The 26,343-nt window shown below is 38.9% G+C and overlaps 1 protein-coding gene across 8 annotated transcripts in view; it reads left to right on the top strand.

The window, feature by feature from the left end:
- Positions 1–374: 374 nt before the first annotated feature.
- The window catches only part of AGTPBP1 (ATP/GTP binding carboxypeptidase 1), a 79,442-nt gene continuing 53,473 nt past the window's right edge, over positions 375–26,343 (top strand). For 5 of the 8 annotated variants that reach the window (XR_012649117.1, XR_012649118.1, XR_012649119.1 and 2 more), the window contains exons 1-10: positions 1,457–1,552; positions 11,991–12,122; positions 13,154–13,224; positions 19,978–20,108; positions 20,632–20,699; positions 21,115–21,178; positions 21,543–21,689; positions 21,960–22,091; positions 24,015–24,108; positions 25,534–25,571. Coding sequence is in view for 5 of the 8 variants with exons in the window: in XM_075021487.1 (XP_074877588.1) it covers positions 13,193–13,224; positions 19,978–20,108; positions 20,632–20,699; positions 21,115–21,178; positions 21,543–21,689; positions 21,960–22,091; positions 24,015–24,108; positions 25,534–25,571 (706 nt within the window). In the remaining 3 variants the exon portion in view is untranslated. Of the gene's footprint in view, positions 1,096–1,367; positions 1,385–1,456; positions 1,553–1,642; positions 1,769–11,990; positions 12,123–13,153; positions 13,225–19,977; positions 20,109–20,631; positions 20,700–21,114; positions 21,179–21,542; positions 21,690–21,959; positions 22,092–24,014; positions 24,109–25,533; positions 25,572–26,343 lie in introns of those variants that run through there. The other 3 variants (XM_075021490.1, XM_075021491.1, XM_075021488.1) reach the window with 3 other exon arrangements.

Below are 26,343 nucleotides of genomic sequence, written 5' to 3'. Positions count from 1 at the left end.
TGACTGTCACCGGCAGTAGAATGCGGTGCTACTTCCTAGGCAGTAGAAAAGTCTTGGATATCTTTGTTCCTGTCTTCGTGAGTGGAATAAATTATGGTGTGTAAGACAGTAGTTGCAAATCCTGTAGCCAGGTGTATGTATTTTGTAAGGCAAGATGAATAAAAGTGTGTACAATTTAAAGGATCTGAAGTCTTGCTTTTTAATTGATTTAGAATTGGAACAGGTAACTCCATGTTTACACGCTGTTACTGGGAAATGAACCTTGCATATTTCTATTAGGGATTGTGCCTTTATCATTAGCTATTACTAGCAGAAATGAGATTTGAACTGGATGTCAATTTACCAGCCTTCACTAAAGGGCTGCTGCTTCTTTGCAAGTTTTTTAAACTGTCAGTATAAAGATTTGACCTCGGAATTCTTAGCAGTTTCCTTTCTTTGTTTGAGGAACTTCATGAAGAAGGAAATGTTACTTCTGGGTTGTTACAGATCAGCAAGTGTCAGAGAGGGACACTAAACTGCCCACTTTCAGAAGTCATCAGTGACACCGAGTGGCTCACAACCGGGCACACAAGAGGTTAATTTACCGGACAACGTAACTTTTTTTTTTTTTTTTTAAGCTTAGGAAGCATTATTTCCCTTTTGCAAAGACCTGAAGGCGAATTGGGGGGGGGGGGAGCGGAGAATGAAGCCTTTGGCTTTTAAAAGTCACTCATCTTGAGTTTTATTACTTGCTTCAGCGCTTCCTCGGTGCCGTGGGCAGTCGCGATCTACGGCTTCACCTGCCGTGAAGGGCCGGGTGTGGAAGTTCCGCTGGGCCGGGGGGAAGGGCACCGGGAAAATAAGGAAAGCTGGGATGCCAGCGGCCGGTCCGAAGGGTGACGCTACCGGCGAGGCGGGTTCACGCGACTTGTCACGCTGATCCTGCAACGGTATGATTCCCACGCGCCTCCCGGTTCGTGCAGCCGCCGCCTGAGGCGGCCCGCGCCCTCCCTCGCCACCCGGCCCGGGCCACCGGCGAGGCGCCTCAGCGGCCGCTGGGAAGGCCCGCAGCAGCACCGCACCGAGGCGGGCCGGGAGAAGGCAGCCCGTGGCCAGGTGAAGGACCTTCCCGTCTTCCCCTCGCAGCCGCCGGCTCCGCTCCTCTACCTCCGGGGCGACCGGGGCCGGGCGCCGGTGCCGCACAGGCCGGGCACGGCGCTCCCCCCGGCGGCGGCGGCGGCGGCGCGGGGCGCCTGCGCGAGGCCGGGCCGGGGCGGGGGGGGCCGTGACGCGCTGCGGTGCGGGCAGGTTCCTGCCGTTGCCGGCGCTCGCATGAAGACGGCGGGGGCGTAGCGCGGAGCCGCCGCCCCGGCGCGGCACGGCGCCGCCGCCCGAGCGCCGCGGGGTGAGCGGCAGCCTCCGCTCTGTCCCTCGGGGGGGGAGCGCGGGGGGGGGGGGCTGCGGGGCAGCCTCAGCCCTCGGGACGGCGGCTGCCGCAAAGGTGAAGCCCCGCGGGCCGGGCATCGCCCTCGGCAGCGCGGGCCGGCCGGGCCGCAGCGAGGACAGGGCCGAGGTGAGGCGAGGCGAGGCTCCCGCGGGGCGGGGCGGGGCCGGGGCCGGGGCCGGGGTCGGGACCGAGGCGGGGCGGGGCCCGCCCCGCCCCGTCCGCAGGGACTTCTCCGTTGCCGGGCCCATCCCGGTGGCGGAGCGTCGGGTGCGCGTGGGGACGCCAGGCCTCGGCAGCTCTTTGCGGGAACGGCGCCGTGCGTGTTCCCACCTGCTGAGACGGGTACGTGCCCTACGGTGGGAGCGGTGCCAGTTTTCGGGGCCTGGCCGGCGGGGAGGGGCTGGAGCCGGTGGCTTGGCGGCGCTGAGCCCGCCGGTGACGGCGGGGCGCGCTTCTTGCTCCGCGCCCCACACTGCGGTGCGTGGCCCGTTCGGAGGCGCTTCCCGGCTCTGCCGGGCGGCGTTGCAGCAAAACTTCAACGCTCCGCGAAGCGGAAAGGCTGTGGGGGGTGACCCCCTGTCCTGCTGGCCTCGTAACGCCGTGGCTCCGTGGCCCCTGCCCTGCCCGGCGGGATGACCTGGCATGTGGGTATTGGGTGGAAAACACAGCGGCTGGAGTAACACTGGCTTCATGAGCCATGAGGCATGGCCTGCCGAACGTCCGTTTAACTTCACGCTCCTTGGGTAGGAGTTCATTAATATTTTGGGGTGTTTTCCTGCCCCCTCTTACGGTTGTGGAAATCTAGCATAGCAAGTGTTTCTCTAGGTGTCCGTTCAAATGCTTGACAGAGAGAATCTGAGAAATAGGCTGCGTATCGGGGGGGTGGGGTGGTGTTTTTCTTGAGCATAAACTGTTTTCAGACACTGAGCTTTGTCAGATGTTTAGGGATCCTGGCCTGGGTGAACTTTTATTTTGTACACTTAACAGCTGTAAGCCTTCCGTGGTATGCTATGGGCAGAGATGAAATTCTTCTGTGCACCTGTATGGTGTAAAAATGCTGTGAAGCCTCTGTATAGCCTTGTGGTATGAATGTTGATTTTTGTGTATTTATTTTAGCGTCATGAGGGAATTAGCTCTCCAGTGATGTTCTTTTAGAGAAATGCATGTGTGCGCTACCGTTACAGGTTAGATTTCATGAAAGGGCTTCCCTGTTTTGCAGGTAGCTTTCAGTGTGTGTTTTGCACCTGCTTATAATGATGGGTGACAGGATGCAGCTGATGGGATAGCCCCACCTTCTGGTTAATCCTTCAGTGAAGTCATACTTGTGACCTAGGAGTTTTTCTGGAAATTATACCTCATGATGTGCATTGTGAGTGCAAGTGCAAGTCTGTGTTGGGGTATCTATTTATTTTGGGGGCTGGGGAGTGGCAAGATAATTTCCTTTTCTGGAGACCTTCCTATTTAACATCAAGATAATTTTATCACATGCCCCTATTTCAGCAGAACAAATTTTTGTTAGTTTCTGATGTCTCAATTCACCACTGTGACCTTTTTTTTTATACGAGCATAAAATAAAGGAAGTACAATTTTTTTATTTGAAAGCTTCCTAAAAATAAGTTTCTCCTTTTTTTTTTTTTCAAAAAGGGAGGAAAGGGTCCCAAACCAACAAGTAGTGTGTGAAGTGATACCTGATCTCAGGCTTAGCTTTCAGTTCAGGTTTTGGACATGGCAGTGCTCATAGTTAATATTCAAGCAATTCACAGGTTGTCTTCCAAATGGAAGCTTTTGAATTTGAAAAATATTCAGTTTTCTTGGTAGTAGATGGTATCACACAATCAGCTGATTTATATCAGTTAGCTTACTGCTGCTGGGAGCAACTTCCCTGAAATTATGCGTGAGAAGCTGCAATTAGAGAGGGAGAACTTGGGAGAAGGCTGTCTGAAGTCCTCTTGGCTTACAGAAGGAACTTTCTATTTCACCTCATGTTTAGGTTTTAGTCTAGGAAAGACAGTCAGCTTGTAACTCAACAACTTGTCAGCAATGTATCTTATGATGAGAGACTTTGCAGTCTTTAAAATTCATGGTGATACTCTGCTGGACATATCTGGGAACCACCTGTTTTTTGGCTCTCAATGTGTTACTTGAAACTTCTCCTTGAATTCCAGTATCTGTGAGCTGCTTGCTCTTAGGAGATTGCTCCTGTGATATGAATTGCTAATGTCCGAAAGAACTGAATGCTGCTCAAGTCATCCCGGCCCTGGAGTATAACGGCAGTAATTGAAGTGTTTGAACTCCTTAAACAACTGAGAGGGGAAGTCAGGTTTCTTGGAGTGAGTGTGAGAGTGCTGAACAAGGCAGCTGCTTGTATGAGTGCTTAGGAGGGATTTGTAATGGCAGTGTATCTCTGGGTATGTTTTCAAGCTCTGCCGCTATCCACAGCTTAACTGTCCAATATCCTGTGCTAAGCATCAAGAAGATTATGAACTGTTCAGTGTGTGTCCTGGATACGTGGACAATTCAGCATGGTTTACATTTGGAAATACAGTTTTGTAACAGTTAAACAGAGAAGGGCTGGGGAAGGGGAACACCCAAATATCCTTCCTTTCTTTTGCAACAGCTGCAGAAATGACAGTCCTGAAACTGTCATCCTAAAACCTTAATGCATTAAAAAGCACATATAAGTTTTCCCCACATTTTTAAAAAAACCTTATAACTTATGAGAAGCAGGATGCCTAGGGTTTTGTGTACTGGAGGTAGGTAATACTGTTTTAATTGCTTCAAGTATAATTCATAAGCTAAATGGTACAAATCAAGGTTTTGAAAGCGAGAATGGTTGCTGTGAGTTTTACGAATTGCAAGATGATTGTGTTTCTGCACGCTAATGAGGTTGAAGGGCTGGAAGTGTATTTGAGTAGATAAATCTGTAGCTCCATGTTGCAGATTTTTTTTTTTTTTTCATTTCTTCTTTTTCCTTCTGGGTTAAAAACAGGCCTGAGGATTTGCTTTAACTCAGCTGGTGAACTAGCAAGTTGAGATGTTTGGGTTGGTGTCTTCACAGACTGACCTTAGCCATCAAGGAGCAATCACTGGGTAAGGTGCTGGAAACCACCTCTGACATTTAGCACTATATCAATGAAGCATTTCCAAGAGCTAGGCAAAGTTACTGGGATTCCAGTTCTTGTTCAGATTTTGGTGTAGGGAAATGCTTAGTTTCCGCGATGACTGTCCTTTTTCTCCTGGCTATTTTTATTGTCCCCCTCTGCCTCCATGTGCCATTCACCTTCTACGTCATGAAAGGATTATGCTAGCTGGGCAAGAAGTAGCTGACTTTTGCAGTATTTCTGTGAACTTAAATCATGCAAACTTTGATTGTGTTACTCTGTGAGCCTGGTGATGGCAAGTTTGTCCTGTCTTGAGGAGTAGCCTTATGCTTGCCATGCAGGTAACTTTCTAGGATCTTCTTTCCAGGCAAGAAATGAAGTACTGTTTTCTTATTTTGCTCTTTTCCTGATAAATGCTTTTTTTCTTTTCTTTCTTTCTTTCTTTTTTTTTTTAAAACCAATCACCTGTATCAGATTTCGTTTTTACAGTTAAGTGGACTGGTGGTAATTGGCTGCATGCCGCAGTTTGCAAGCTGCTGTACAAGGCTGTGGTGCTTTGGTCTTCTTTGAAGCTTTATATATGTCATTTTGAATGTCTGATTATGTACTGCAGTTTATCTAGTAACATCAAAAAGTCCGCACTTTGCTATAATGCAGCAATGGGTAAACTAATCAGCTGGCTTTTTTGTTTCCTGCTGTAAATATTTATAGCAAAGGGTGCAAAGAAAAGGCAGTAGTTTAATTTCAGAAGTATTTTTTCTTTGACTAGTAAAGGTTGTTAGCCTTTCCAATGTATTTTGAATTTGAAAATTAGATTCTTTTCCACCAAAAACTTAAGATTTTTTTTTTCTACTTAGAGGAGTTGGTTAGCTTTAGTCATTAGATAAAGGGTTATTTTATGCCATTTCCACATGAAGTCTTACATCTAGAAGAAAAGTACCTCTAGTTTTTTATAGTGTCTTGAACAAACTTTTTCTCATGGAAGAAATACTTTTAACGTACTCTTAGGTATATTATTATTTTTTGATGACACTTAAAGCTTTTTGTACTGCTGCGCATTAAAGTTAGGAAGAGATAACTCTTAGGAAGAGATAACTGTTTAGTGTGTACTCAAAGTCATTCTGTCCTAATTGACACTTTAAGAAACAGCTGTTCCTGAAAAAGTCTCTCTCTGGGCTATTGACTAGGACTTTAATTCCTATGAGGCTTCCACAAAGGAAGATTGGGGATGGGGTGGGAAGTCTATGTTTTTGTTTCCCTATGCTTGTAGAAGAAGGTTTGGGAACTGGGCTAGGAATAGGCAACTTTGGAAAACAAATTTTCACTGTCATGTTAGTTGTAACTGTTTATGCATATGGGTTCTGTTTACTAGATTGTGGTTGAGTACAATGTAGGATTTGCCAACTTGAAACTTAAATTGTGAAGTGTCCTGGTTTTGGCTAGGATAGAGTTAATTTTTGTTTTAGTAGCTGGTATAGTGTGGGTATTTTGGATTTAGTATGAGAGTTATGCTGATAGCACACTGATGTTTTCGGTTGTTGCTAAGTAGTGTGTATAATAACTGAAGGATTTTTCAGCTTCTCATGCCCAGCCAGCAAGAAGGCTGGAGGGGTGCAAGAAGTTGGGAGGAGACACAGCCAGGGCAACTGACCCAAACTGGCCAAAGGGGTATTCCATACCATGGGATGTCATGTCCAGTATGTGAACTGGAGGGAGTCAGCCGGAGCGGGGGAGGGGGTCAGGTCGCTGCTCTGGAACTAACTGGGCATTGGTCTGTGAGTGGTGACCAATTGCATTGTGCATCACTTGTTTTGTATATTCCAGTCCTTTTATTATTATTATTATTATTGTAATTTTATTATTATTGTCTTCCTTTCTGTCCTATTAAACTGTCTTTTTCTCAATCCACAAGTTTTACTTTTTTCCCCGATTCTCTCCCCCATCCCATTAGGTGGGGGGAAGTGAGCGAGCAGCTGTGTGGTGCCTAGTTGCTAGCTGGGGTTAAACCATGACACAAACTTGAAGGATTTCCCCAGGTTTTCAATCACTAGAGTTTTAAGTTGGATTGTAGATAACCAAAACCTTTATGTGTTGTACTGTGGATTGAGCTTTCAGGGTACAAAGCAGTACAAATAACTGTGGCATCTCAAAATAGTCTGTGGGACTTTTAATCTAACATTAGGCTTTATGTTTTTATTAAGGAAATTGTTCACACCCAATAACTTCGCTACTTTGTATGGCTTTAAAATAGAAGTGTTTTCTGTCAAAAAAAGTTTTGCAAAAAAATACTAGTGGAAGTTGTCACTTGGAGTACTGGATCGGGAAACAATACGTCATGTGTGAATGAGTAAATGATTAATGGCCAGAGGGCTTATTTAAGGTATAATTGCTAAGCACTTTGCAAAGGGACAGTCGTGCTTATGGCACAAGAGATTGAGACTGTGGAGGTAGCACCGCTGTATTGATAGCAGTGGCCAGTTCTTACTGCTGCCAAAGGAAGAGCGCTGTGCTGTCCTGGTGAATGTTTCTTGTGTAATCTCAAGTAACATACTGCAGTCTTCCATATTGTGCAGGGGTATTTGTGGAGTTTTGCTGTACTTAGGATGCTGGTTATCACGGTGTTGACCTGCTCTCTACAAGCATTCTGGGTAGTTTGCTTTTTGGTACTGAGACGGTGACTTTTGCTGTCACATGTTGCTGCTCATCCTAAATTTTGAACATAGGGCCTATTCCTACAAATGTAAATTTACTTAAGTAAATAGTCTGTTCCTGCAAACAATTTACTTCTATGTTTATAAAAGTAAGCCACAAGTAGTATTTTGGAATAAAGATTGCCTAGAGCACAAATAATGCAGTAGTCTTTTTATATGGTTGTGTTTAAAAAGACTTTTTCAGTGTCTTGAAAAAGAATATTTCAGCCTATGAACAGCTTCTGAGACTCTGGGGTATGTGAAATGATATACTATCAAAGGCCAGTTTGCTTCTGGTTTAATTTGCACTGAGACTGGGGGGACCTGCAGGTACTTCTGTGAGAGGTAGAAGTGTCTTTTGGAAGCATACCCCAGAATGCATTCACCTCATCTAGTGGAGGGTTTTGATTTAGCTTTTTTTCTGCCTAGCATTTATGAAATTTTAAATCATTACATGTTTTCTCAGTTCATACCTAGGGTTTCTCTGTTTAATTTTTTTAATTCATTGCTTTTCGACACAGTCCTGTCCTCTGAACTTTTGTATCCCTTTCTTTTTCCCATGCTAGGTTGGTTTTTTTTTTATACTGTAACATTTACAAAGATTTTGCTCAGCTGTTTGCTTCCACTATCTGATAAGTACACAGCAAAGAAATGACTTATTAGCTGTGCGCTTGTTAATGGTTGCTTTTTTTAACCTTTCAAATCAATAACTCTGTGATGAGCATAAGTGAAGTCTGACTCTGGCTTTGAAAATACTTTGGGATGTGCCTAGCTTTGGATACAAAGCAAAACATGGAAATATCTGTATATGAACAGTCTTACAGGTTTTGGAGACTTATTATGATAGATATATACAATAAAACTGAAGCTTTGTTTTGTCTTTCCATGAATATGATATGTGGTTTTTGCAACTCATGATAAAATGTCCTTTTTTAATATATAGTGAATAGACTCCAAAAATAGGCCTGTCTTTCTGTATAAAGTATATTAGTTAAGAAGATGAGTTTCTGGAAAATAAAAATACAGAAACTAGAATATACTGCAAGTAGAACAGATTTAATAGTATCAATAAACTATGTATATCCATAGTTGGTTTTGATTTTTCTAGTTTTTTTCATGAAAAGAACTGTCGTCTTTGGAATGTAGTTACAAAGTACTCTGCAAGGAAGTCCTGGTATTAACCAGGGTAAATTTCAGAGGTCTCTGGCTTTTTTAAGAAGTTTATTTTCTGGTTGTTTTTTTTGTTTGTTTTTCTTGTGTGTGGTTGTGTGTGGTGTTAGGGTTTTGGTTTTGGGGGGGGGTTTTTGTTTGGTTTTTTTTTTTGGCTTGAGTTGGGCTTTTTGGGGGGTGGGTGTGGTTAAGAAAAGAAAATACAGAGATACTTCAAATTTTTTATTTACACTTATCCTTCCAAGACAGGCATGTTCCATGTTAAATTATTTTGGTCAATTGAAGCATATGAGTTCTGTATGTAAACTCAGAATGCCTTCCCGCTTCAGCAGCAGACATTATCTTTTATTTTCCCTAAGAGAGAGTTCTAATAGCAGAATTTTAGCATAAAACCTGTTTGTTTGGTTTTTTTTTTTCACTCTCCACAGTCTTGAGAGGTAGGTGTTATCTGACATGCTCTGTACATATTACTTCTGAGCACTGTTGTTGTGGCGGAGTCATTTTGCCCTGTCTGACTAATACAGCTCCCTTTGCTTGCCAGTATCTTGCCAGATACAGGTAGATTTGTCTTCCATGGCAGTCATTTGAAAACATACTTTTGGGGGAGATTTTCTATTGCAAGAAAATGGGCTTGATAGCAAGACAGTCTGGCATAATTCCCAAATATAGATACATATTTTAAATGTATGTGTAAAAAACGTCCAGTTTCAGTGGAAAAGAAAAAACAAGCAACCATGAAAGCAGAGCTGCTGTTGGTTAAAATAAGAGTTTTCAGCCTCAGATGTGAGGTTACTTTTTGTTTAACATATGAGAATTTCTTTCAGATGTGATGTTAGCAAAATGACAATGAAAGTGCTCATCACTGACATGTTGTAATGGTGACTGTGCATTTTTTCTTATTATGATTGTAAATTAGAGTAAGGATTAGAGTTTGGTTTTATGTCTGCCTGCTTTACTGTCCATTAGTAATTAATGGGAGATAAAAGGGAAAACAATTTAGAGTGAATACACTTCACTGCTGGTTCTGGTGCAGTTGAGCCATGCATTACTGTACTGAGTTTAATTTGAATTCTTCAGTTTCATTTAAAGATGGCTGTTCAGAGTGTGTAGAATTCCACCTGGATGGCTTGCAATAAGCAAGGGGAATACTCACTTTCCCCTGAAAGACATACATTAGTTTAAGTACCAGAATCTTAAAGAAGATTCAAGAAGAGTTTTGTGACAGTGCTTATGAAGTATTTGGTTAGTAGCATTTACTTTTTCTTAATTCCCTCTTTCCATTGTTAGGTAGATGATGGAGAGTAAATCTGATGATTGGGTAGCTTTCTGCTGTGGTATGAAATTCCTGATACTCGCGTGAAAATGAAAAAGAATTCCTCTAAGAGAGAAGACAAACAAGGGAAGTGGGGCAGGCACTGGCCTGATTTTAGTGAAGGGGATTTTTATTTATTTGCTTATTTTTTGAAACAGATAGCATTTAGGTTTCTCTTCCCCCAAAGCAGCAGATTTAGGATCACAAAAGTAAATGAATGCATAAAATGGGAATGAGACACTGCTTTCTGGAAGAATCAGGAGCCAGTTTTGACTGTGTATCAGATACAGATAGGTGAGATCAAGGAAAAAAAGAGGGCTTTGTTTGGTGTCCCAAATGGAGAGTTTGGACAAGAAACATCATGTGTCCTTGATGTGCGATCTTCAGGGGTTGCAGTAAGGGAAAAAAACCTCAAACCTGGCAGTCAGCAAAGAAAAGCCCAAATCTAGAAGTTTCTTCATCCCCAGGAGAAGAACTGGGCCTCGGGCTGTTTATAAAAGAGGGTATCAACATCTGGATTCTGTGATCCTGTTCATAATACTGTTATGTTTTCTTGCAGAAGCCCTGAGGTCCAGTCACCTATGCTAGCAGAATGGTGTTAGTATTGAGCATTATGAGCGCAGTACAAGAATTACGAAGTCCCCTTTAACCTCCCATGCAGGTCACTACCTAACTTGTGTCAGTGGATTTTCCTCTGAATCCTGTTACAATGACTGACCAGGATTATTACTGGCTTGGAGAATCTAAGCATCTCCGTGTTGTTCTAACACATACAAACCAACTTGGTATTCAGGAAGATGCTGTCCTTATGAGTTCTCTGTAGTCTAACAGGCACTCCCAGTAATGCCTAATAGACACACCTGAGTGTGAGTTCTGAATGAAGTGGTGCCAGTTTGTTTCTTTAGCTGTTGTTCTGAGCAAAAGAAAATGCGCTTTGTGATAGTGCTCACCATTTTGTGCAGTAGCTTTGTGGTTAGAGTATTTACCCAAGAAGTAGGAGCCTGGGTTCCATGTTGTTCTGTTACGTTTCAGCATGTGCCAAAACTTACATGAAAGGTAAATTCTGGGTGGGTATCCTCTGCCCTTTTGCGTGAACTTTACCAGTGAGTGGCGAAGCTTCACAGGGCTGAAAAGATGGATCAGTGGAGAAGGTGAGTCAGTGGCTCAGTGATAAAGAATTCACCTGGGAGGGAGGCAAATACATATCACATAAGACATGTCTTTGATTTTTTGGGGAGAAAGGAAAAGGTGAAAACTATATATAACTTTTTGCAGTCCATTTACTTTATCTTAGTGTTGGTAGCATTATTACAGTGACTGCAGCTTTCTGATTTGGAACTTCACAATTTTGGAGAAATTTCATATGAAGAAGCTGCCTGTTTTACTGTTCAGGTGGGAGGATGGAGGGAATAACATTCCACAGACAATGTGAAAAGGCAGAGTGAGATTGCACAGGATCCAACATATCATCCTGAAGTTTAATAAGTCAACACTCCCTGCTCTCCTCTGTTCCCCTCTAACTTGAGGCTTTTTTTAAAATAGTTGTTGTTGGCCTTTTCAATGCAGAAGAACTGATGCTAATTTACCCTCTGCTCTGCTACCACTGGTAGGCAGGTGGCATTAAATGTGTTTTAAAAGTATGTTTAAATTGAGATTCATGCACCTTCTGGCTTTACCCTTCTATTAATCCTTTATTCAAAATAATCATAATATTGAAAGTTTTAAAAATAGTTTGGAAGTGGCTTTTTTGCATAACCTAGTGTAAAATGTTAAAGAGAGATTTTGTTACTCTAGTGTACATAAATGTTCCACCACAACTCTCTGGATTGCTGATACGTGCTTTTCTATCTCTTTTCTTTTTTTCCATGCTCCTTGTCACTTTTTTTGGGAGATGTTCTTGTGCTTTTTCTTATCTGCTTGTCTTTTACCCTTGACCTGCAGCATTTACACATTAGTGCTTACTGAAATACTTTGTGGTGAATTTAGAGCAAAATAAATTAAGACCTTGCAGTTCAAGATAGTCGAGCTCTGTAGCTGGCTCTACTTGTACAGCAGTTCAGTACACTATAATATGTAGACACTATTGGCACTGGCAGACTGTTCATCATCTGTCTGACAGCAGGTCAATGGTGTAAGCAAAACAGCACTTGGCTACTTGAATTCAAGAATCGAATGTTTTCCCCCCAGTAAGACCTGCAACCTGGTTCAGATAATCCAGACCTTATAATTTTTGAAATTGTCTGCAGTGGTGGACACAGCTATTCTTTTGTAACTATTCATTTTCTTTAAAGGAAGTCAAGATAGTTTGCACTTGAAGGGCACTTGGACAAACCTAGGACACCTGTTAACTTGAGTCAAGCTGGAATTTGTGTGAAAAGCTGAGCAGTTGCTTCCTGGCTGCTGGGAAAAGATTCTGCTTTCAGGTAAGTCTGGAAATAAGCTTGCTGCATACTTCATCTGCTTTAGGCTTTTACCAGTTGCAGAGTGGAATTTACCAGTAATAAAAACCTGATTATTGTATGTGCTGAACTACAAGGATTTTTGAGAGGTCTTACAAAGTTCTCTTGAGGGGGCAGGGGGTGGGGGAGGACTGTTTGTGTGTGCTTGACTGAATTTCTTGCCTGCATTTCCCAAGAGAACAAGTGCTTCATCTTCTTCATTCTCACCACCCATATCTTTGAACATCCTTTTTTCCCTTTACTCTGTCTTCTACCTTAAAACTAACCACTGTGCCCTTTGCACACACTGGGTTTTTTTTCACAGTGGGAGTATTTGTCGTTCCTACTAGATCTCAAATGGAAGTACTGAGGTTCAGTTAATGGTCCTGTAGACTGCAACCTTAATTGCTTGGAGACACCATTTGAGGAAGCAGTGTACCCTGAGGACACTATGTCCTTAAAAGGATAGGAAAATTGAGTCCTTAGTACGATGTGGTTTCTGTCCAAGAAATGTATTCAGGTCTTGCTTAAATAAGAACACCAAACACTCCATGTTTCTCACTGTGCCTCTAGTACTAGTTATCCTATAGATACATGAAATGGCAGTCAGAATTAAGTATTTGTGGCATCTCATAACATTGTCATGTAAGTTTAAAGAAGTGTATTTACTGGCTTCAGCAAAAGCTTTGTTCAATAAAATTCTGTTATGGATATGACAATATTATCTATTAGGTAACTGATATAAATTTCTGTTTTACTATAATCGGATGCTCTCAGCTTTGTAGGACTGAATTATAATGCAGAATCATACTCCATACTTACATTGCAATAGTTTATTTTAAAAGCTGGATCGAATCGATTGAAGAGAGAAGAGCTTGTGACAGTGTGGAGAAATGCAGTCAATGCAAATTAACTTATTTAACATTTCTAGTGTAGAGACATCCAATATGGCGGTAGCATTTCATCATTAAAGAACAGATGATGTTGATAATTTGCAGTTATTTAATATCTTCCAGGTTCTCAGGGATGGTGATTTGAAGAATCAGGTTTCCGACATGAACAAAGTAAAAACATCATCTGAAAAAAGGTAAATTTAATACTATGGTGACTTCTCAACACCAAGCTATATGAGATTTGTGAAAAAAGCAGTCTATATCTTAATTTAAGATAGATAAAATACACGTTATGGGTCCCTAGTAAGTATGTGTAAAGTGATGTCCTGAAACACTGAGGGAGTCAATATTGATTAGCATAAAGTAGCTTCACACTTAATAAATAACTTCTTAAATTTAGAATTTTCAGTTAGTGTTAGACATGTTCAAATATAAAATGTACATTAAATTTCATTGAAACAATTATCAGTTAATTGTTTCATGCAAATATTTGCAAAAAATAAAATGATTTCTGCTGAAAGAATTAAAGGACAGGTTTATAATACTATATAAGAAGACATGAATTTCTCATAAAATGCATATCATTCTCCAACAATCCTGCAATCCAACACATAGCTAGGATAAACAAGAGTGAGATTACAGAAGATTTCAAGAGCTGAAAACTTGTGTTTGTTATTTTCATTGATAACTTGTTTTAGCAAATATCTGAAAAAATTATGAGATTATCTGTGGAATGCAACATGTCTGTTAAGCATCAGGAAACTATGGAAAGGTGTTCAGTCTTACTCTTTTCTTAAGCAAGCACAGGTTAAACCACCACATTAAAGCAAACCATCTAATCAGATTTAAAAAAAAAATTGTAAAGGCGTCAAAATAGGGAATTCTGGCTTCAGTCTTGGCTCTCTGAAATACTGATTATTGTCTAAATGAGTGGATGAATTTGCATGAAGGACATGCTCTACTGTGGATTAATTTTATATCTTGGAATGGATTTAAAATTTTAATTTAAATGGTTGCATGTAGAATAATATTTGCTTTTGCTGACCTTAAGAGTCGAATGGTTTGATATCAGAGACTGGCTGTTCCTGTTTGTGTGAGAAATGGATCAAAAGAAATAGAGAAACTGATATGTTTTCTACTGATGGTATATTAGTTCCTTAGACGTCATGATAAGCAAAGTCATACTCTCTGTCAGCAATGGGTTTTCTTGGAAATACTACCAATTATAATACGTAAAGTATGCAAACACAAAGAATACTAGATTTTTGCAGAGTGGCTACTCAAGTACCATTTATTCTTCTTTAGTTATTGAGTTAAAATGGAAATTTCCATTCCTGCAGTTCAAAACAGTTGTTCCCTAAGTCGTGAATAAATTATGGTGAATTTATTGTACAGAGATAGCTCTGAGCTAATTGGAAGTATCAGCTCTCCAAACATTATTTGGTAACGTGGAGGTGGTTAAGAAACAAAGTAATGTGGAAATGGTTTGCATTGGAATAAAATGAAAATAAACTCATGAGAAGCCTGCCTACTTCAAAATAGTTTTTAATGGGTCGCTCTAACATGCTGAACACGGAAGACCTGTTTGCTGTGGCGGAAGAAGACACTCCCCGATACGTCAGTGTTCTGGCTGACTGCAAACAGCAGCTTCAGAGGAAGTAGGTACGGTTGGGAAACTGAAGGTTTCTGGTGACTTCCTTCATTTCACCATTGTCTCTTGGAAGGCTTCTTACAAGATGAATAGCTGAAAATCATTCTAAGACAACTGAATTTTTATATGCTGCCGTGATAGCCATTAGCATTACCTTTCTCATTGTGAGCAGACACTTAGAAAGGTGTAATGATGTGTTTTAGCATTTGCATAGTGAAAGTAGCGTGCAGTGAGTAATGGAGAGTTGTGAATCTAGCACTTCCTCATAATTAAAGAATGCTTAAACCTTTTGGGAATTGGGGGGACTGCAAGAAGTGTCCCTGCAGTGAGGGTATTTTCTTTGCTAAGATGTTTTCTTGTTTGAAAAAGAACTGCCTTAACATGAACCCCGGAAGTCCTATGTTCCTCACTGTTGGGGCAGTTGCTTCCTTTATATCTACTCACAGCTTTCCTAACCAGAGAAGGAGGAAATGCGCAAAGCTTTCTCGTTAGCTGAGTCATGCTGTACGCTTTGGGAACAGTTGAGATGACAGCAAGATTGTTTGTTCATGCTTCTTTTCTGCAAACAAGGTGGTGGTGTGAGGGGCGTTCTGAGCTGTGGCATTTGAACATGGGATGGAGAAAGGTTTTCCTGCCAACGGAGACATGCAGTGTATGGGATCAAGTAAGCCTGGTAAACTGTACCTCAGGACACTTAAAGAAAGTCTGAATCCATCCCACTATAATAATTATCGGTTGTCTTCAGAACTCATGCAATTTGGGTTAAATAGTGAAAGACAGAGGTGGCAAACCTAGTGGTTGTGTCTGTGGGAGTCAGGGAGCAGAAACCGAGTAGCTGTCAATCCACCATCTCTTTTTTTTTTTTTTTTTTTTTTTTTTTTTTTTTTTTTTTGTGCAGAAGGTCCTGGAAGAACTAACCAAATGGATGAGGCTGCGAACAACCAAAAGTGGTTTGAGTTGTCCTTGAAAATACATCTGATTTTTCATGTGTGAGAGTCACAGATCCCATGAGCACAAAAGTGGCATTAAAATACCACATACATGTTTAAAGCTTTACTAAAATAACCACTGCATGTGATTGCTATCAGGAAGCTAAGGCAAGTGCTCTGGAGTAGAGCACTGACAGGATACCAGAGCAGTGGTAGTTGAATGCTGTCAGGAGGAAACAGTGCACAGTTTGTTTTTGGATGTGGTCTGTCTTTCTGTTTCTGGTTACAGTTAATGACTGAAAATATTTTGAGTTTTGACTAATGATCTGAAAGAGAAGAAAGAGTTCTTGTTAAAATTGCAGACAACTTCAAGCTGAAAAGATCTGCAAAAATATTGGAGTACCAAATGATTTCAAAATATTCTTGTCAAATGCAGGAAATGGTTAAGAATATTGATGGAAATATGTGCAAGGTACTGTGCTTAGGTATACCACTGGAAAGGATAAAGGACAGTCACATTTGTAGTGAGGAGAGCCAGAAATAGTAAGATTATCCTGCAGGGAGAAAAACTTTCAAATGAAGGGATACAAAGTGTTAGAACAAGGTTGCCTTTGTTATTGAAAAAACATTTTTGCAGGCCGTTATGGACTGGTTGGGCATATGTCTGTCACAAAAAGCAGCTGTGGTGTTCATCCAGCTCTGAAAAGAATGGTTTATATGGCCTTATGAACTTTCTTCAGGTGCTCTTTAGTCACAATTTTTATACCTAAAGGTAGTAGAGACTATGTAACCCTCGGTGACTACAGAGTGCTCTTGTGAGAAGGCTTTAGAATGGGTGGGGTGAAAAATGTCTCTTTCAGTAACAAGGGTTCTTCACATTGTGGGAAAACAAGTTTTGTATGAAGGGCTGGCCACACTGTTCAGGGTATTCATGTGCAGTTCTGCAATGTCAGCAGCTTAAGAGGAAATCTAGCTCTGACAGGATGCGGTTTTTATTGTGCCATTCTGACTATTCCCTTGGTTTACCTACCTGTTGGATTAAAAATACTGAATTCCATGGTGCCTCTCTGTTTTGGAGAGCTGTCTTGTAGATTTGGATCCTGAATGGTTTGTTGGTCAAAATGTACATATTTGGATTACAAGTATCAGAAAGAGTCCCATTGTAAATTGGGCTTCAGTTTGGCTTGTAGTTCAAATGGGTTGTCACAGCAGTATTACGTACAGGAGCAGAGTCAGTCAGGCTGGCTGTCGTAATTCCTGTCCTACAGCCTTTTAGATTTACTGTGCAGACATTGAAAGCCGTCACGGTGTTATAACCATGTCCTGGTTTCGGCAGGGATAGAGTTAATTTTCTTCCTAGTAGCGGGTACAGTGTATTTTGGATTTAGTGTGAGAATAATGTTGATAACACACTGATGTTTTATTTGTTGCTAAGTAGCACTCATCCTAAGTTAAGGACTTTTCAGTTTGCCATGCCCTGCTGGCAAGCACATGCACAAGAAGCTGGGAGGGACCACAGCCAGGAGAGCTGGCCCAACTAGCCAAAGGGATATTCCATACCATAGAATGTCATGGCCAGTATATGAACTGGAGGGAGTTGGCCGGGAGGGGTGGATCACTTCTCGGGCATCTGTCAGCAGGTGGTGAGCAATTGCATTGTTTATCACTTGTCTTTTTCTTGTGCTTTATGCTTTGGTTGGTTGTTTTGGTTGGTTGGTTGGTTTGGTCCTTTTCATTACTATTATTATTATGTTTTATTATTATTATTGCTAGTATTACATTTTATTTTACTTTAGTTACTAAATCGTTCTTATCTCAACCCATGAGTTTTACTTTTTTTTTTTTTTTTCCAATTCTCCCCATCCCACTGGCAGGGCAGAGGAGTGAGTGAGCATCTGCGTGGTGCCTAGTTGCTGGCTGGGCTTAAGCCCAGACAAACCACTATGTATACTAGTGTAGAATATTAATAAACAAGAGTACAATTCTTGTTTTAAGAAGAAAACTCAGTCATAGCTAAAAGGAAATCAGGACTTTAATTTATATTTCAGCGTAGACTCTGGGCTGGTGTTATTTTCAAGAACACTTTTTTGGGTATGCCGAAGACGTGAAGTTTATTTGGCTATATTTCTGTTGGAAGACTGCTTGTAAGATGAATAGCGTAAAACCATTCTGAAGATACCTCTTTAACCGCTACAATGAGCGCTCACTGCCCTTGATAGAAACTCTGGCCCCAGGAGGAGATTATACCTCTAAATCTTAGGGCTTAAATTGTTATGCCACCCAGTAGTGAGAATGAATTACCCTTCCTAAACCTTTTAAAACTTTTAGTAATTATGGAGAAATTAAGTTAGATGCTAACTTTCTGTACCTGGTATATTACTTCCATGTGCCAGTGTTGCTTGAATTTTGCAAGCTGCAGCAGTCAAAAATCAGCTTTGCGCTGAAAGTTTAATGCCTGTAAATGAGTTTTGTTCTTACAAAAACTTGTATTTTCTTTGTTTTTTTGTTCCTAAGGATCATTTTTGCTTTCTTGGCTTGTTTCCAGCTTTCAAACTACATCCACTTCATTGTGAGACCAATGATACACCACAATGGAAATTAAATACATGTGTATACAGACACACACACATTGAAGCAGCAGTTCTGTTACACGTTGATTTATATGTGGGTTGGCTGGACTCTTACTTGTTTTGATTGTGGAGCTGGTGAAGATAACATCCTTTGGAAGTTTGTCAGTTTGTATAGCAGATCAACAGAGCTTGTGGATTTAATTAAAATCTTGGGTTTATTTTGGAGTATTTCCAGTTCAGTGGATAAATGGAGAAGTAGAAGTCAACAAAACAAAGCTTATGCAAGTGGTAATGGCTTTATACTATTCAACCTGGGCTTAGATGATGAGAAAGGATTGGAGGGATTATGATTTACTTATCCAAGGAAAGTAATATTTCAGCAACCAAGGCAGATATATTTCAGATCAAAAAATACTTTTAAGTCAAAGTCTAGCAAGTAACTGGGAAGGTGATATACTTACTTCACAATATAAAATTATTTTGATTTAAGCTCTATAATTAGTATAACCATTTCTTACTACTGATTTTAACAGCTTGTAAGTATCATCTGTAACCTGAAATTGTTTTTTGGTTATGCTTCTCATTTAGATGGAAAAATGGAAGTGGTAGAAGAAGTTTCCTCAGCAGTTTTTATATCAATTTGCTTTCATGACAGCACAACCATTGCTGTCAGCTACATTTTTTCCTTGATTTTAACATTTTTTTCCACATCTAAACAAATTATTTTAGTAGAGTTAACTGTGTGAAACCTTTTCACAGATGTAAAATAAAAATCAAGGAGTAATAATTCCTTATTGTTAGAAACAAAGCTGACAGTATTTATAAAGCCTAATGTTATATACTTTAGTGTTATTGCAGATAGTCAGAACAGTATGTGTGTAAAATGAATTATTGTTGATTATTGCGGGACTCTAATGTTACAAAATTGAAAAGTCAAGGTAGTTAATCCTTGGAAATCATCATTTCCTGTAGTTGATTACATGACTATAATTCGAATGTTAACCATTTGTCTAAAAATTACTTTCATGTGGGAATGTGAATCTCAAAACTATTCTGAGTAGTTGTTATCATCTAAAACTGGAAAGCAAATAATTTCTAGACTGACTATTTTGAATACTATAAATATTTAAATTTATTGTTTATCTGTAATTTGCCTATCTATATGAATGCCTGGTTCAAAATTGTTTCTTATATTAAAATATATTTTCAAGGCAATTTTATGATGTCAGGCCAAAATACCCTTGTGTTCAAAATGAATTTAAACTGATGATAGCTTTGGACACCTTCCAAAGTTTTTCTTTAAAATTGTGTTCTTCAGCTGGTGGGTTCTGGCTTGCTCACTTCATGAATGATAATCTTTTCTTTCACCTCCAAAACACCAGCTCTCTAAGACAAACAGTCTTTGGGACTGTTTGTAGCCAGTTTTTCCTTGAATAGCAGGTTTGATAGAGTATCCTGGCACTTAACATAAACTATATTAAATATAAGTTACTCTAATTGACATAGATAAACAACATTTGTACCTATATCTGGAGTTTATTTGCTGCAACCAATTTCCCTGTTCGCAGTTGCTCTTGGAGATGCTGTTATATATAATCAGTCTGCTGCAATGCAGGCTTTGCAAAATCTGTAAATTTGCCAGAATTAAGGAGAATTAAGAATGTTTTTCTATCGAGAGAAAATATGAAGGTGAATTATCCACTCCCCTTACTCTGACATGGGATTTCTGTTGTTAGTATTTTTTTTTTTGATCTGGTCTAGATGGGAAAAGTAAATGTAAAAAAATCTTTCTTGTAGTGTTTCTACCAGTTCTCGGACTACGTCGCTGCTGTCACAGCTGGAGAAGATCAATTTGGACTCTGTGTTAGGAGAAGCAGACAATGCTAGATACGTTACCTCAAAGATCCTTCATCTGGTTCAGAGTCAAGGTAAATATCTAAGTTGTGTGGGTTTAGTAGTTCTCCTTTAGAGCCTTCCTCCTTGTATTTCTTCCTTGCTGGACTTTTCTTTGTTTCTTTTTGGTGAACTTGATTGTCTATACATTTTTGTCCCTGATTGTTGAAAGCACCTGTTTAAGGCCCTGTTTAATGCTATCTGGTATAGTATTGGTTACACTGAGTGCGTTTTGATACAGCTATAATTTCAGTAACGATTCACAATAGATGTATGTGTGTGTGCATATATATGAGAAGTAGAAGTATCTGGAGGAGGGCTTTCTTACAGATTTTTTTCTTTACAGTTTCTTTTCTAGGGCGTGACAAGGTTGTTGAACAAGTAAAAGCAAGAATGAGTGTTAAATCACTTAAATCTTTTACTTAGTTTTATATACATATATGCAGTTTTAAATAGGTTTTATTATTAGCAGTGTAGATTTTCTGATCAATCTGTATGTGATCACAGGTTTTTTTCTGCAAACTAGTACATTAAAAGTGGTCTTTTTCTCACTGGCAGAAAAAACCAGGAAGGAGATGACTTCTAAGGGCTCTACTGGAATAGAAGTTATCCTGTCAACGCTAGAGGTAAAACCTTTTAATCTGTGTGGTTAAGGGTACATAGCAAGTTTTCATTTTATTATTGGGCTTTGTATTATCAAATATGTTGTTATCCTAGCTAGTCTCCAAAACTTGTGTAGGACTGTAATGATTAGATATGGTCTTTAAGTATCATAACCTACATAAGAATTTCTCCCCCTTATTTTTAAATATTCAAGAAATTATTTGGCAACTATCAGTTCTAATTAATATGCCATACTACAAACTAGATTTTAATTGGTTTTGTGGTTAATTCAGGTTGCATAGTGGGATGGTTAGCTGGGTTATTACATCTTAAGTTCTGTTTGATTTAGTGGTGGCAATTTCTCTGAGCTTTAACTATCTAAACCACTATATCAGACTTCCACATTAAGCAAAGAAATCTCTCTGGTTTTCATTGCAGAATACAAAAGATCCTCAAACTATTCTAAATATATTGAATATTCTCATCGAGGTAGTCTCCGTTGGTAAGTTTTCATTAAGGAACAATTTGTGATTTTTTTTTTTTTATTCCTGTATTCTTCTGCAGACTTTGGGGGTGGTTTTTTTGTTTGTTTGTTTTCTTGGTGGTTTTTTTTGTTGTTTGTTTCTGACATTTGCTAAAGCTGATTTATATGCAGAATAAAAACCATAAGGACTGAAGTCACTTTTCAAATAATCATACACAAATAATTTATGTTGCTGCAAGTCTTAATTCCAGCATGTTCTTGAATAGTGCAGTCACACATGAAGAAAATATTGCTCTTCTAAATACTTTCTTTATGATAACTGTAGCTTAGATACTTAATTGTTCTTTGGCTTCAGAGATATCAGTTAAGTTTTAATTTCTAGGTGGTGGTCGGAGAGCCAGCGTCTTAGTCACTAAAGGAGGGACACAGATCTTATTGCAGCTGCTTTTGACTGCCAGCAAAGACACTCCACCAAATGAAGAATTAATGGTGCTTCTTCATACTCTTCTTGCAAAAATTGGTCCAAAAGGTGATAATGATATACTTAAGTAATATGGCTTAATACTTTACAGTTTCATGACTGAAACTTAAGAAAAATTTTCTTACTATTATTGTATAAGCATCCATGTACTCAGAACTGGTAGAGAACAAAAGGAGGAGTAAAACAGAGGGTAGGATAGAATGGTGAAATATAGATAATGCAGAGTTGACATTATCAGTAGAAGGAATTCACAGTTCACTTATTTTTTATAATAATTTCAAAATTAGTTTGATTGATCTTGTATTTCTTTGATGTCAGACAAAAAGATTGGCATGAAAGCAAGAATTAATGGTGCCCTCAACATATCATTGAATTTAGTGAAGCAGAATTTGCAGAACCACAGGCTAATACTGCCATGTCTTCAAGTATTAAGAGTTTACTCAACCAACTGTAAGTATTGCAGATTATTTTCTTTCCCATGTGATATTTTATCTAGGTAACAATTAAAATACCAGATCTAGAGGCTTGTTTAATGTTAGATGTTTAAAATAATTATTTTTATCAGACACTTTGCTTTTTATATTGCCAAATCGCTTAAATTCTAATAAAAACTGTGAAGCATATTTGTACTTCTGTCTATCTTTGGTTTTTGTTCAGTGTGTATGATTATATATACATAAATATATATATAGTTGGGAGGGTTTTAACCAGTGCTATTGGATGTGTGGAATTTTGAGTCATCTGGTTTGCATAAGTGCTGATGATTTAAGATCTAAACCAGAAATGCTAACACTGTGCTTGCAAAAGCACTTCAAATTAAATAATTATTCTCTTTATTATACATGCTCATGGTTTTTTTGCTTTTTATTATTTTATTTAATTCTTGATTGCTAATTTAAAACTTGGTTCACACAGGACATATTTTATTTCTTTATTTAACCTTTCCCTTATTCCTTGTCTTGAAGTGCCCTACTATTGGACTAACATTCTTTCACAAGAGCCTAATTAATTGTTTGGGCAGGCAGTAGGAAATTGATAAAAATAGTGTGGTTCTTCCTGTGTCTCTACTGTTGGTTAGATGCTCTTAAGTTTTTCCTTTGAGCTCAAAATGGCCGTTAAACCTCTTAAAGAAGTGCGAGAAAGTGAAAACTTAACCACATTCCTCCAAGAGAATTGATTTGATGATGATCTATGAGATCATGTTTTCAGGACATTAACATGAGCACCTATAATTCATAAAGTCCCAATATTTTTAAAATGTGGAAGCTTTATTTCTGTTGAGCCGTCTGATAATGAGGTAAAATGTTTCTAAATGGAAGACTTTAATACAGATAGTTACATAGCTTCGCTGGAAATTTGCTTCATCCTGAAAATGGGAAATTGAACTGAGTCTTTAATTAGGATTCTGCTTAGATCAATTGTATCTTTCTGTATTTCCCACTCCTTATTAGCAGATAAACTAGTAGTTTATTACACGTAAATGGGAAGTACTACTTAAAGTTTGTATACAGTTACTACCAGCATAGAATCCTAACTTAGATTCTAGCGGTGTAATGTTGCTGCTAATAATGATGAAATTGCAACTTCAGTTCGAGTACTAAATTCTACACTAATAACAGCATTTGTTATGTTGAAGTCAATTCTTAGTTGCTGTCTTCTACTTTGTTAGGAATGCATATTGCTAAACTCAGTTGGGAATTGAATTTCTGTGCCTCTTTCAGCAGTTTGTATTTTCAGTGGGCGTTGGGCTTCAGCCATATATTCATCCAGTGTGCATTTCTTGAATGTAGGTCTTAGCATAATTTCTTTTAATTTGCTTCCTTTCAAATAGATGGTAATTTTTTTTTTTCTGAGAACATACATGCATAATGTGTAGCTCAGGAAAGCTTATACCAACTGGCATTTCTAAATTTTGCAGCAAACGCTTGGCTTTCAAATTGTGGTGGACATACCTATCTTCCCAATACTGAAGGATAATAGCAGGTCATAGGACTTGTTAGACTTAAGAATTTTAGAAACCCTGCCATTTTGATAAACTGTGAGACTTTTTTGGAAGAAAAGTCTTTTTATGATATATCTTAATAACAAAGAAAGCAGAAGCGTGCATTGGAAGTAGTACATAATTTTATTTGTAAATTAATAATTAATTTTTTCCTTCTTTTGCAAGTTTTATCAGGATTGGATTATCACACTAATTATGTAGAGAGTTACTGTCTGCTTGTCATTGTATGTCTTAAAGCCCAAACATGTTTAACATTTTTTGTACTTCAAAATTAACTTGCATGGATTTTAGTTTGAGTATATTGATATATTTTTTTTCTTTTGCTTTTCTTATTACATGATCTTAAAATGGATTGTTTTTAACTCTTCCAGCTGTAAATGCAGTGTCCTTGGGAAAGAATGGAGTAGTAGAACTGATGTTTAAGATCATTGGCCCTTTTAGTAAAAAGAACACTAGCCTTATGAAGTAAGTACGGTCTCTTTAACATAGTATGTGGAAAAACCTGAGATAAGTTTTGAAACTTACTTGTAAATGAAAAATTGTATTAGGGAAATCAAATGTAACTCATATTTGAAATGAGGTGGGAAGGAGAACCACAAATCTGACAGTTTAATTTTACCCAGTAGAGTAAAACAAAATATTTGGATGTCTAGTTACAGTACTGGTAAAATAATATAAATGTTATTTTTTGTCTCTGATATTCCTGTGTGGAAACTGTACAGGGGTTATCCCCAAATCAGGACAAACAGATCAAGACAATCCCATCACTTTTCAATTTTTTGAATTGGCTCCCACACCTCCTTTGTGGTTTTAGAGTCACTATCTATTTTGTTTTGTAATAGAATTTTCTTTCTGTTTTACTTCAAAGCAATTACAGACTCTCAGAGCAAAAACATAAAACACAGTAGTAAGCACCAGCAATGTCTGTCTAGTGGGCTATTGTGTGTTTAAAAAAATAAATAAATTACTGCATAACCTTAAAGTGGTGACTTTAGATTCCCCACCCAGTGTATTTTTCTCTTTTTTTTCTTTAAGTGAATTTAGGGTAAAAATAGATAAGTGGATCTAATTGGAGAGAGGCCTTTCTTTATATATTACCACCTTTTTGAAGTACTTACCTGTGGAAAACTGAATTTTTCATCTGGTTAGCAAAATAGTAATCTCATGTTGTTCATCTTCTAACTTCAGTACAAAAAAAATAGTGTTATGTTATCTAAGTTTGTGGTCAGTGGAGTATCTTGTAAAAAAATGCTCTGCCCCTTTTAAGCCCCAGCTATAATTAGACATATGAACTTGCTATTCCATGATGTGAGTAATCATGATAGCCTTGTTTATAGTTTAAGATCAGATGCATGGAGTCTATCTTTGCAAAGAGGGTAAAAATAAGTATATACATTTTCTAGTTGTACATCTGGAGTTAACTGAGACAAGATCTTCTTGTACAAGAAAAATCTTACACTGATGATCTTGTATTGTAGTACAGATTGATGAGCATTACTCTTCAATATATTCATACACTGCCAGTTTTGAGCTACAGTTTTCTAAAATGGTGTCATTTGCTTTGTAGAAGTACTTGTTCTGCTACTGAGTATGGTTCATAAACATTACGTTGTCATTTATGGTGTCTTTTTGCAAAGGCTGAAAGTTTGAATAGCCATTGCATTGCTATTTTTAAATTTCACCATCAGACTTCAGATATAGCAAATATGCGTGATATTTTAGTAAAATCAAATATTTAAAAGCAAAGTCTGTGATACAGTGCAACCAGGAAGACATGAGGATAGATGCTAAATAAATCTGCTAGCAGTAAATATTTTATATAGCTTTACAGTGTTGTAGAGTAAGCTTGCTGGTTGGTTGCTGTTTTGACTTTTCTTGTTATGTTGACAGGGTTGCTTTAGACACACTTGCTGCATTGCTAAAATCAAGTAAGTGTTTGACTACAAAAATCTGTTTGTCTAGTTGAGATATATATATGTGTGTGTATATATACACAGAGTAAAACTAATATTAAGTCTGTGGCCAATGCAAAATCCAGGCTAGAAAATTTAGAAGTAAGGCTACAGTTGTATCTGCAGTTTCTGGTGCTTTAGTATTTGTATGGTATATATGTATATGTTTACTAATTAGTTACTGTTTCTTCAATTGCTCAGCAGAAAGGCTGTGCTGCTTCTGCACACCTGGTCTGGATCCAAGGTGGAGAAATAGCCTTTTACAGTCATTCATCTCAGGCCTTCAGTAACAGATATCTGTAACTTAGCTCCTGTGCATCTTCTTTATATATACATCTGAAAATATCTGTTGGATGGCAGGGGGAAAATACAGGGTTTCTTCAGGTACCTTCCTGACTAATTAGGTCTTGGTTCCTCATGACAAGTCTGTCAGTGATGCTCATGAAGTGGAACCAAGGGTAACGAAACAATGGTCTGTTCCCAGACATTGGCTGTCTTAGCTGGCAGAGGTGGATCCTGACAAATGTCATCTGTGCAGATTTTGTGTCAGGATTGTAACTGACAAGGAATTAAAAACTCATTCTCTCTAAACAGTTGTATAAAAGCTACAGCATTCCTGGTAGTTTTAGTGGAGTTGGATAAGAACTGAGACGTGATTAGATTTGCAGAAAACCATTTCAGGCAAATGACAGGAAACGTCTGTACCGATTATTACAGGGTGCTGAGATTTCTCATGTTTGATCTGTGT

Source organism: Buteo buteo, chromosome Z (genome assembly GCF_964188355.1).
Source record: "Buteo buteo chromosome Z, bButBut1.hap1.1, whole genome shotgun sequence".
In the NCBI taxonomy this organism is placed as follows: Eukaryota; Metazoa; Chordata; class Aves; order Accipitriformes; family Accipitridae; genus Buteo; species Buteo buteo.
Note: the sequence above shows the minus strand (reverse complement) of the source record. Positions and strands in the feature narration are given on the sequence as shown.